Source organism: Oculina patagonica, chromosome 11 (genome assembly GCF_052425735.1).
Source record: "Oculina patagonica isolate OP01 chromosome 11, crgOcupat, whole genome shotgun sequence".
Taxonomy (NCBI): domain Eukaryota; kingdom Metazoa; phylum Cnidaria; class Anthozoa; order Scleractinia; family Oculinidae; genus Oculina; species Oculina patagonica.
The window spans coordinates 23,753,941-23,766,752 of NC_135768.1; the positions used below are offsets into that span (position 1 = coordinate 23,753,941).

At 38.6% G+C, this 12,812-nt stretch overlaps 1 protein-coding gene across 1 annotated transcript in view; it reads left to right on the forward strand.

Moving 5' to 3' along the window:
- The window catches only part of LOC144629779 (lactadherin-like), a 12,701-nt gene extending 649 nt beyond the window's left edge, over positions 1-12,052 (forward strand). The window contains exons 2-6 of the mRNA XM_078487988.1: positions 748-889; positions 1,368-1,699; positions 2,390-2,531; positions 9,812-10,155; positions 10,815-12,052. Coding sequence (XP_078344114.1) covers positions 748-889; positions 1,368-1,699; positions 2,390-2,531; positions 9,812-10,155; positions 10,815-10,952 — 1,098 coding nt within the window. The 3' untranslated portion in view covers positions 10,953-12,052. The remainder of the gene's footprint in view (positions 1-747; positions 890-1,367; positions 1,700-2,389; positions 2,532-9,811; positions 10,156-10,814) is intronic.
- Positions 12,053-12,812: the final 760 nt, after the last annotated feature.

Here is a 12,812-nt window from a genome sequence, read left to right on the forward strand (position 1 = left end):
CACGTCTATATATGACGTACTAACTACTAGGTACATTGCAGGATTTCTTTGTTTAGATGACAGATACAAAGGACCTTCTGGATATATATAGGCAGGAAGAGAATTTGCTAGATAATAATAACCAATATTCCATTTGCCTAAGTCTTAGTATAGAGTATAATCTTTAAAGGTGAACATCAAGACTTATAAAATAGCTAAGCATTAGCATCTGCAAAATGTTTCTACCTGCTGCATTTATGGACACTTTAGTGATTATTAGTTACAGAAACTTAGTATTATTTAGGCTTTGTCATGGATTTAAAAAAAAATTGAACAGCCAAAATATATATATTTGTTTCGTAGGAACCCATTTTTTTAACAATTGCTATATTAAAGCGTTGGAACTGTTAACAAGTGACTTTGGCTTCAGATGGTTGGGATGGAAATGGGTTACAACTTGAAAAGTTAAGACTTAACATCTCAAGTTGTTTTCGTGCATCTTCCAAAACATCGATATTTATAGCCTTGGTTTGATTTCTCTTCATAAATTGAGCTTTTATCGTCCTAAAGGTGTTCAAAAGATAATATTTTTTATAGGTTAAGTTGCCTACCACTAATTCAGAACAGTTTAGATCAAAAATCGACAAAATCCACATGACGAAGTTTTTATAAGTACGGTGATTTTGGTGTCTAAGGCGAATTTTTGATCAATGAGAATGTCTGATTGTTATATTTATTCTGGAATTTTTTCATTCTTTTGATCTCTAGATTTTTAGCGGAAACTTTGACAGATATACAGTGGTAAGACACGACTTGGATGAAGCAGTTATTACTCGTTACATTCGTATTCACCCGGAAACTTGGCACGGACACATTTCAATGAGAGCAGAATTCTACGGATGCAGAACAGGTAGATGGACCTCCTTGAGCACGTTTTTGCCTAAACATATTATAGTATTTTGAAGCTATCAATTTTTGTACAAGTAGGTCAAGTCTGTATTCGAGCGTAGTGGCCCATCAGGCCGGAGCTTATCCCGGTTTCTGTAGCATTAGGCGACAAGTAGTATTTCTACTTTCACCTGGATGGGATGCTAGTCCATCGCAGGGTTACCCCCAGCGGTAAATTCGGTGGTAACCATTTTTACACCTGGGTGGAAAAGCACTATGAGAGAAAAGCGTCTTGCCCAAGAACACAACGCAGCGCTCCGGCCAGGGCTCGAACCCAAACTGCCCTGTCCGGGGACCAGTGCATATGGCGGAACGGTCCTCAGTCCCTCTAAGTATCCAAATCGTATAAAGCTTAGCCTCAACCAGTCCTGTTCCTGTTCTAGTTCTTTTTCAGTACAATTTACAGTAAATTTGACACTTTTACTGTTTTGCCTTAATAGGTTTTGATATCCCAGTACAAGAATGCATGTCACCTCTGGGCATGAAAAGCAAAGAAATACCAGATGAAGCCATAACTGCTACCACAGTTTTGTCTCAATATCACGGCCCTGAGAGAGCAAGACTTGATGCGGTGATTGAAGGGAGCTACACAGGAGGATGGGTGTCTTTGTATATCGACTTGGGACAGTGGGTTCAAGTGGATTTGGGAAACATCACCAAAATAACTGCAGTTGCAACTCAAGGGCATCATGAATTGCTTCACTGGGTTACAGAATATTATTTATCATACAGCGTTAATGGAGGCCCATTCCTGTCCTATAACGATAATCAGGTACTATAATAATGTATTATGTAATGTATATAGTATATAATAAGTACAGGGTACCTACCTACCTACCTACCTACCTACCTACCTACCTACCTACCTACCTACCTACCTACCTACCTACCTACCTACCTACCTACCTACCTACCTACCTGCCTGCCTGTCTGCTTGCTCGCCTGCCTGTCTACTTACCTACCTACCTTCCCACCTACCTACTTACCTACCTACCTACCTACCTACCTACCTACCTACCTACCTACCTACCTACCTACCTAACTACCTATTTACCTACCTGCCTGCCTGCCTACTTTCTTACCTACCTACCTACCTACCTACCTACCTACCTACCTACCTACCTACCTACCTACCTACCTACCTACCTACCTACCTACCTACCTACCTACCTACCTACCTACCTACCTATCTACCTACCTGACTGCCTGCCTACTTTCTTACCTACCTACCTACCTACCTACCTACCTACCTACCTACCTACCTACCTACCTACCTACCTACCTACCTACCTACCTACCTACCTACCTACCTACCTTTCTGCCTGCCTGCCTGTCTGCCTGCCTGCCTACCTACCTATCTACCTCACTTACTTACTTCCTTGCATGTTAACGTACTTAACTACAGTTAAATTAACAATTTTAAAGGTTCTGTTTTTTATTTTCCATTTTGTAAATTTTACAGATTCTGTTTGGCAATATAGACAGAGATACTGTTATCGGCCATATACTCGACCCTCCACTTATCACACGCTACATAAGACTGCATCCAAAAACGTGGTACACACGTATAGCGATGAGGTTTGAACTCTACGGCTGCAGATCTGGTGAGTGTCCAGATAACCTCTGATTTGTAGGGTAGCTTTATCAGCTAATGTCTCCGAGCATTCCCACCCCAAACCTTGACAATACCGAACAGGCAATGACTAGATCACAATACCGGGAATTACGTGCCTTACGGCATTTTGCAACATTTGGGTGGGTTCTTTAACGCACCCTACTGACCATAACAGGGAAGATCCAGGAGAGGGGGCCTAGAGTTTAGCTTCCTTTTCCGAGAAGACTAGAACGTCTAAACATTTGGCAAAGGGAGCACGTTTTCCTCACTTTCTCCGATCTGGGAGTCAAACCCGAGACCTCTTGCATGACAGTCCGGCGCTTGCAAAATCAAAACATGTACACATAAAAGAGTTTCATCGTAGTACGAGACAATTTCGAGACCGAGTCAAGTTTGAGTCAGGTTAAAAGTTTCGGTCTTTTGGTTTTAAGTGGCGATGTCCTTTAAAGCGGACCACCGCATTTTGGGTCGGTACAAAGTTTTCCTTCAAACTTTGCCCAGTGAACTATCTTGGTTCACAAGTAAATGCAACGGCTTTAGTTTTTTGAAATACGTTAAAATATATTTTTTAGAGCCTATAACAGCCAAGGCGACTTAAAGGCTAATTTTGATGGTCACTACAACGAAAAATTACACAAGTTGACGAGCTCGGCACACAAAAACCGCCGACCGAGACAGAAAATTATTATAATCCCATGAAAGGTGGTCCTTGAAAGATTGTAAAAACATGTTTGTTTTAATATTTTTCTTATTTTCAGGTTCAGAAAAATTTATATCTCAACAACCGTCATATCGCTTTTTATAAACATGTCAATCTACCTTGACTTTGCTAGCCGTTATTTTCCAAGTCCAGACCAGACTATTCTAAATACCAGCTGAATTCTACTAAATAGATGCCAGAGAGCACAGAAATCTAAAAATACCTTGCACTTCTTACTTTCTTTTGCCACAGCGACTTCCAACTTTTCGTGTTTTAAGCGAATCTTTCACACGCATTATGCAAATGAGGTTGTAAACCGAACAACGGTTGTTTTCAACAAAAACGGTTAAATTGTAAAATTTTGGCATTGGAAGTAAAAAATACTGGGAGTATAATAGAAAGAAAACTTGCAAATGATATAAGTAGTTAAAATTTACGAATTATTCGGTCTCGAACTTTGCATGCTTTCAAGACAAATGTAACAATTAATTTGCAAAATTTGTTGTCTGCTGAACTTGGACCGATTTTTTCAAACACACCGTTCTAGTTTTTTGAAACTCGCTGTGTTTTATCTATATTTAAATATGAAAGCATTCAAGGTGTAAAATTTAAATAATTCATTCAGTTTTAACTGGTCTAACAAGTTGGAGTAATGTACCTTTAATTTGAAATCAACAATTTGTGACCTCTTAATTCAGTTGACTTGTTTTGTTACCATTTTATAACTTTGCAATTTTATTTAGTTAACCTGCTGTTAAAAGACACATTCCTAAACGTGTACAGCAGCATTCATTATTCTCAACCTGAATTCCCGCCGTATTTGTGGTCGCCTAAGCTACTTTCTATAAACCGCCTTACAATTAAACCGAATTTGCGTGACTTTTTTGTGTGTAATGCATAAACAGGATTTGCGTGGGGAAAACCGGACAGTTTGTACCGTCAAAATTCTATTGCTACAATTCACGTTACCTGTTTTAAGGATGCCCAAAGACATTTGGCATTGTTATTCTGTTACTTATTTTATTCATCGTTTAGTGTTAAGTGTTATATAATGGCACGATTTTTAAAACAAATGTTCGAAACAGTTCTGGTAAGTATTGTTACAAAGTTTTGTAATTGGTTCGGCCCTGGGTTCGGCAAATAAAACTTCAAAACAAGATGTCGTGCTTTTTGTCGCGAACGGAAAAGTGTGGCGATTCACGAAAGGTTTCAGGTCTCTTCTGCTTGCTTCAGTGCGATAAATCGATAGACAGCCATCTCGCTTCTATACATTTATCACAAGAGGACACTACGGAATGGAAACTTATCCAGGCCAGAGCTGGCTTTTTCGATGTAGAGGGGTCGGTTGTCGCAAAAATTAACGTGTGCGCCAAGCACATGGGCACACATATGGAAATTTCTGGCGCACAAGAACAGTTTTCCTTTATCAAGCGCACCAAGGACGTCCACGAAGAAACAAGGGGGGGGGGGGGGGGGGGCAAAGAGCCGATATTCCGTAAATCTATTCCGTAAGGCTATTTAGCAGATTACGGTATTTTCGTTTAAGTCGGATCAGGTGCGTAGAGAATTACCATACACTTTCTCTCACATAAAACTAGTCCAGTCCCTGAACTCTCTCTTCCGCGCGCCCTTTATAGAGGTTGAAACCAAGCGTGTGAAGAGAGAGTCCAGGATAACTTGCATGTGCATGAGCCGATCCCCCCCTCCCTAAATTGGGGAAAAAACATATTTGGCAGCACTTTTGAAAACGCGCGCGCACAAATAACGAGCTCAACTACGCAACTGTGCACACTATACTAAAGCAGGATCACCGGAATAACTTTAAAAAAGCCTAGCTTGCCAGTCATTGTCTACGCACGTGATTCATGTCGCAACGTCATGCCACGCCATATATTGAGCGCGCGCGCTGTGAAAGCTTTCTGAGCACATATAGGATGGGTAGCCGTTCCGCTCACTTCGCTTTGAGTTTGCTCTTTTAAATGGTCGGTGACCCCTACTTTTTCTTAACGGACTACTTTCGTTAATTAATATCTACATTTTGCGAAAAAATGAAAAAAATCTATCTAGTGGAAGTTTGCTTTCATTGTCCGACTGACGTTTGAATTTCGCTTTTTGAGCTTCTCGTTTTGCCGTACGACAGTTTTTAATGCCTTTTTCAGGGTTAAGTCTTACAAAAAGGATATCAACACAGGAATTATTTACGTAACAGACGCCCTTCTTCAAAATGTGACTAAGATTGTTTGCCTCCGCTCACTAATCTTCGATATTTTTAACTACAAGCCTTGTAAACAGTGCTGAATTTCGCGTGCCAATTTTGCAAAATCAGGGTAGTTTTCCACACGCTTTATCTCGGAAACAAAGTCGGTGGCCGCAGCAAAAATTTTAAAAAAACCTATCGAGTAGAACATTTTGACGCGAACGTCCTTAAGCAAGTGACGCCACACTCCTCACTTCTGATTGGTTCCTTCTGAGCATGCGCATGCAAGTTATCCTGGACCCTCTTTTCGCATGCCCGGGTTCAACCCCTATAAAGGGCGCGCGGAAGGGAGAGTTCAGGGACTCTGAAAAGAAATAAAAATAAATGTAAAAACTAGGAGTTGCTGATAGCAAGTAAAGTGCTGCGAAGAGAGTTATAAGAATAATAATAATAATAGTAAGAACGAACGGAAGGTTATAGGAATGTTTCGAATTTTCACATTTTCAGATGTGAAAGATGTGATTTCTCTCAGCGAGTGAAATGCTGGTAATGCTTATGACTGTTTCCAAACACAACCTTGCGTGCACGTGCAATTCGATTGCAAAGCCATCAGAAACACCAATTTATGACGTCAAAAAGCTCAAAGCTCGTTCCATTCCAGTGCGAGGTCATTATGAAAACCTTTGCGTGAAGCCTTCGCAAATCATTGTACTTTTTGCTGGGTATATTTCGCGCTTAAGACTCAGAAAGTAAAATTTCTCCTTAAATAAGCTTAGGAATGAATAATTTTAGTGTTTGGTTGCAGAACAAAGACCTTTAAATTAACGGTATAAATTGAGTAAGTTTCGATTTCGTGTTTGACAACAACTTGGCTTTACTTGATCTTGTATATTTATAGCTTTTCCTGACTATTTTTTCTGCCTTTTTCTGACTGACTATTACACGTTCGATTCGGAAGTCGCTTCTCGTAGCTCTGAAAATGCCAGGGCATGTTTTCGGATATGCAATTATACGGGAATTATCAAAGCGAATTATAAGAAGGCCTCGTAAATTCGTTATTCATCAGAGCTGGCGCATAAGGGATGAAAAGACCGTTTCCCCGGCACTATACTTGACCATCTTGCTCAAGAGAGGTTTCTTGGGAAGTATTAACAAAGTACTGAACAGAAGCGCAAGCGGCAGCGCTTTAAAATTTAACTTCTTGCTCTTTAACGAAAAGGACATCGCAAACGACAAACGCAGCTTCCACATTTTACATGCCGCTGATCATACGTACTGCATGTACTCAAAATCATCGCCAGTGAAAAAGTCAAATCGAGTGTGTCGCCTATATAAAGCGCCCAGGCCCGCGCGGACAGTCGAAAAAAAGTTCTGCTGCTACGCTAAGGCTTCGCAGCAATAAATTAGAAATTACACGGCTAAAGGAAGGTCTTTTATAGCTGGCGAGTCATTAAGGCCCTTTCATATTTTTTTTTTTTTGCCTTTGCCATTAGGGGTGGACCATTAGATTATGATGGGGGTGAGTGATCTATATTTGAGTCAAGAAAACAGACAAGTACTTTTTTGAGAAAAGTATTTCTTTGAAAAGTATTTTATTTGCAATGAGATAGTGCTTTCCTTTCCTTTTTTTGGAGGAACATGATATGATCTCAGAGTGTAGTACACTCTTTTTTTGTAAGAAAATATTCTTATTTTTCTGCCGATTTTAGGCTGAAAATATTCTTATGAACATTATTAGAAAATACCGTTTGACATTTCCGTTTTAGCAAGTATTGGGTAATCAATTACAAGTGTTTGGTGTCCAGATCTGTATCGCGTTACATTGTGCACATGTACCATTGCTTTTCGTTGCAGCCTGGCCGTTTTGGCGTTTAAACAAAGCATTCCTCACAGAGATAAAGTGACGGAAATGAAAATACCTGATTTTGTTTCAACTAAAACTACCGGTATATTCTTTTTTAAAATCTCAGCCTCAGATTTATTCCTAAAATATTATTATTAAAAATTTGCAAATTTCAGCCTCGATATTCTTATAAACTACATTCTTATAAAATAAAAAGAGTGTAAGTTGTACCGTGTAGTGGCGACAGGGATCAGAGACGTTTCTAACCTGCGATCAGGTGTTATTTTTCTCGATCGCAGGTTAAGACGTTTCTTGTTATAAGCTCAAAGTGAAATTAGTGTAAGGTGTGATAGCACATCGTAACATTAAGACCAAATGGATAAGCAAAAAAGTCGAACGAACCGAAATAAAGAACCACGCTATTAGTTATAAAAAGATTTAGTTATAAATTATTAGCCGTGTCACGTCAGTTTCCGTTTTGTCACGGAAAAACTCGCCCCAGGGATCTAAATTGGAGTCAAGGAAACAGACTTGTAAGTATTTTTTTGAATAGCGTATTTCTATGAAAAGTATTTTATTTGCAATAAGGCAGTGCTTTTCTTTTCTATGTTGGAGGAGAATATCTCCTATTGCACTCAGAGGGAAGATAATTGAACGTCGATACTCACAAATTTGTAAGTATAAGATGTGTGTAAATAAAATTCAGCTCGCACGATCGAGCTTTGAAGTATTAAAATACCTAATACACAGAAATAGACTAAAACTTAAGCATGTCTGTGCATGTAACAAAGAAGTTAAAAACGAAATTCATCAGGAAGAAAGGCAATTAAGGCCACAAAGGACCGTCTTCAGCTACTTCTTGCAAAATGGAAGGTAACAGGAAAAAAATATTGTTTTTAACTTCGTACAGGTATGTGATAATTTAATTAAAATGTCACGAATTCTTTATTTCAATGTGTGGTGTTAAAATTGAACTTATTTACTGAGAAAGCGTTGAGATTCCAAAAATAACAAAACTGTTAACTCAACAATAGAAAGCAGCAAAACCTAAGAGTACACAATCCAATAAGTTTACCTGACCAAGTTTAGCAGTCAACGCAACTGCATTATTAATTCCCATCAGTACGAATTCAAAGTTCCAGGACGCCAATTCGCCGTTTTTAACCGCTTAAATCGTTTGCAAGTGATCATTCTGTGAAATCACCCGTATTTTTGACTTGCAATGCCGAAAGTCAACAAATAAACCGTTTTTGTTGAAAACAACCGTTGTTCGGTTTACAACCTCATTTGCATAATGCGTGTGAAAGATTCGCTTAAAACACGAAAAGTTGGAAGTCGCTGTGGCAAAAGAAAGTAAGAAGTGCAAGGTATTTTTAGATTTCTGTGCTCTCTGGCATCTATTTAGTGGAATTCAGCTGGTATTTAGAATAGTCTGGTCTGGACTTGGAAAATAACGGCTAGCAAAGTCAAGGTAGATTGACATGTTTATAAAAAGCGATATGACTGTTGTTGAGATATAAATTTTTCCGAACCTGAAAATAAGAAAAATATTAAAACAAACATGTTTTTACAATCTTTCAAGGACCACCTTTCATGGGATTATAATAATTTTCTGTCTCGGTCGGCGGTTTTTGTGTGCCGAGCTCGTCAACTTGTGTAATTTTTCGTTGTAGTGACCATCAAAATTAGCCTTTAAGTCGCCTTGGCTGTTATAGGCTCTAAAAAAATATATTTTAACGTATTTCAAAAAACTAAAGCCGTTGCATTTACTTGTGAACCAAGATAGTTCACTGGGCAAAGTTTGAAGGAAAACTTTGTACCGACCCAAAATGCGGTGGTCCGCTTTAAAGGACATCGCCACTTAATTGCTGTGTGAAAATAATTTACCAGAGGTACAAGAACAGCAAGGTTTGACTCTGTTTTCACTGCTGATTGCATTCTTGCATTGGTTCGCAACTGCTTTTCAAAATATTAAACATTACTCGACGTCCATTGATTTTCCTCACAAACTCTTACCTGTATTAATTAGAAACAACTACGGCAGAGGTTTAATTTACAAGTCAAACGGTAAAAATCTATTAGCATTTCGCAGCGTTCAAGTGTCATCATGTTGCCTCAACAGGGATCCCATACAAGAAAAATATAGTTTCCAATCCATTCTCTCCGCGACCAAATTGGTGAACAAACACTAATTCATTGCATCAGAAAAATCACACCAAACGTATCTTTTCCTAACTTTGTTTCATCGAAGAGTTACTCAAACTTGTTGGAAATGAGATGTTTATAGTAAATTCTTTAATTGGCTCTCTATCATATCAATTGCAACGCGGGTTCGTCTGGGGGGAGCGGTGGTCTCGGAACTGTTGCATATCATGTCTTCCTGTCTATTTTTACAAAATGAAATATGCAAGATTTACCGAAGACAATTATTCCACTCGTGCTTGTTGAATATAATATAACTCGTTGGCAATCTGCCATATCATATCTACCGCGGGATAATAATATCATGTTGATATGGCCGATATACAGGTTTTCCAGCACCTGAGGTGCCTCCTTGTCAAATCCAGTTGGGGATGCAGAATAAACAGATACCAGACTCTTCATTGTCGGCTTCATCTGTTTTAACAATTGCGGATGGATATCAAAATGGTCGCCTTCACTTACAAGCAGGAGGCGGTCTTATGGGCGCGTGGATACCGGCAATAAATGATGCCAATCCGTGGCTGCAGGTTGATTTCAATGCCGAGAGACAAGTCACTGCAATTGCTACGCAAGGTCGCGAAAATGGTGACTACTGGGTGATGACGTATACATTGTCTTATAGCTCTGATGGTAATAACTACACGCATTATCAGCAAGAAGGCGTTACCAAGGTAACTAGATCTAAGGTTGTGTTGTAAGTGTAGGGACCCATGACTCAGAGTTTGCTAATATAATGCATGTAAAGGTTATCATTTAGCAAATTCCTCTCCGTCTCTAGCTCTATGTCTCTCTGCTTCTTTTTTTTAACGTATTCGTGGCACTACAATTTACAAACTAAGGTATTGTTGCTGCACTTTTGCACTCCTTTAATTCAAACTGAAAGTGTGAAAAGAGTTTTACATATCGTGGTGCCAAATAATGGAATCATCTTCCAAATAGGATGAAATCAGAACAGTCTTTTGAGGCATTTGGTAAATCTCTACGCACATAATCTCCACTGACAATAGTAGCTATCTCTCCCATTCGTATTGTAATATTTGTAACTGTTATAGCCGAAGCACGCCTTCCTTGAAAGCCAATTCAGTATAATTCAAAGGATTTCATGTTGAAATGAATTTATTTGTGTCTGTCTGTCTGTCTGCCTGTCTGCCTGTCTGCCTGTCTGTTTGTCTGTATGTCTGTATGTCTGTCTATCTATCTGTCTGTTTGTCTATCTTTCTGTCTGTCTGCCATCTCCCTCTCATTCTGGTTCTATGCTCCACTACGATGTAAGCTTATAAACACTTGCATACCACAATAAACATGCAAGTTTTAATTTATTTTTCCTTAGACTTTCACAGGAAACACGGATGGCTACTCTGTGGTCACACACATGCTGGATCCACCAATGAACTCGCAGTATTTGAGAGTGCATCCTCAGTCTTGGAATAACCAGATTGCCTTAAGAGTAGAATTTTATGGTTGTTAAATACTAGTTATGCAACGCTTTTGAGTGCTATACTATGAATATCGCACGAGTCACTTGTCTTTTCTAAAAGGGGATTGTGTATATCAAGAAAAAACAAGTGACTCGTGCGATATTCCATATTATTATTCAACAAAATGGTAACGATATCTGTCATCCGTACATAACAGATATCCTGCGGTATACGTAGGTCGCGGAGATCCGTCCGAACTCTTGTTAAGCGCTGCATAATTTCAGTTTTTCTAGCTGCAAAACGTGTTTCGTTGACAATTTGTTAAATAATAAAACAATTATCCTGCTCAATCTTGCGGAAAATCGTCTGATTTTAGCCCACTCGGCCTTCGGCCTCGTCGGCTAAGTATCAGGTGATATTTCGCGCGATTTCGCAGGATAATTGTTAAGTATACCACGAGAAAGTGTTGTGTGACTATTTCATACCATTTCACAGGAAAATGCGCTAACTAAATTTTGTCTAGAATAAAATCGCAGCGCTCGATGTGACGGTTGAGTTGAATCCGTCGAATATACAACGGCTTTTCTGTATTCTAATTGGCTGTATTTTCTATGGCATGATGTAAAAGACTCTATCGTTGTATAGACACAAAGTTTTGATCAAATGCACATCAGAGTTTTGTAACTACACCCCGGTTTACACGACAAGGGTCTGAATACGTTACCCCTCAGTACAGTATAGCATCCCCGCCTAAACATTTGACCTGTCGGTTGCACGTTTACACCACAAATTTCTCCTAATTTAATACATTACCTATTATCCTATGGGACTTAAAAGATGATAATGATTTGTAGTCTACGTGCGAGAAAAAATATACCTCGAAAATTGTATCGCCTTACGTGAAAATAAACTCGGTCATTTTAAGTGGAAAGATTTTTTGCATAGTTAAAAATTTATCTCATCATCGGTAGCGTGACAGCAAAGTGTGACAGTCTGTAGTTTGTAGTATGTAAGTAAGTAACGTGGCGTGAATAGTGTTTTGTATTGCAAGCTATTAGTATTAATGTAATTAGCATAATTCAGTGTTGTATTGTGGGTAAGAATTGTAGTTTAGAAGTAGTTATAATTAGTTATCCTTATAATTAACAATTATTTTTTCCTTTTGAAAGTGTTGTTTATGAAAAGTATGTATTGTTTGTAAATGTAGTAGTACCTATGTAATTAGCATTGTGTGTAATAATAAAGTTGCATTAAAAATAACCGGCACGCATACATGCATGCACAGGCGATGACGCTTTACAATGATTGAGAAAATTGCATTTTTCTTATTCATTTTAATTTTTATTTGCCTTGACTACAAAACGAACCTCCAATACATTGTAAACCTACAGTATGATAAGATAAATACATTAAATCATTATGAACTTCGTCATTTAGCAACAGAAAGGCCCAGGATTGATTTCCACACCTAGACGATACTGAAGATTGTGTGACATTTCCGTATTGAAATGGTCTGAAATGTAATGAAGTCAACACCGCTTACTAGAATCACTTCCATGCATTTATGCAACTTATCAAACAAAACATTTTAGATCAGCTAAATCAGCAATAGGGTAGAAGTTCTTTCTTAATTCTGGCTTCTCGTACAAATAGGAATACGGATACCGTCACTGTTTTGTTTTTAATGGCTTGAGATAAATACCCGAATAAATATTATCAAAAGCAGTAAAATGAAGATGGCGAGTCGCGAAGGGAAAAGAAAAGAAAATTAACTTAAACTTAAATATTATCGACAACAATGCACGTCAAAGCAAACAAAGATTTCAGATAGCTCACCTTTGCGATCTAATCAAGATACTGCTGCCATCGGTCTCCCTTTTGGAAAGGTTTCAAAAGTTATGACACTAACC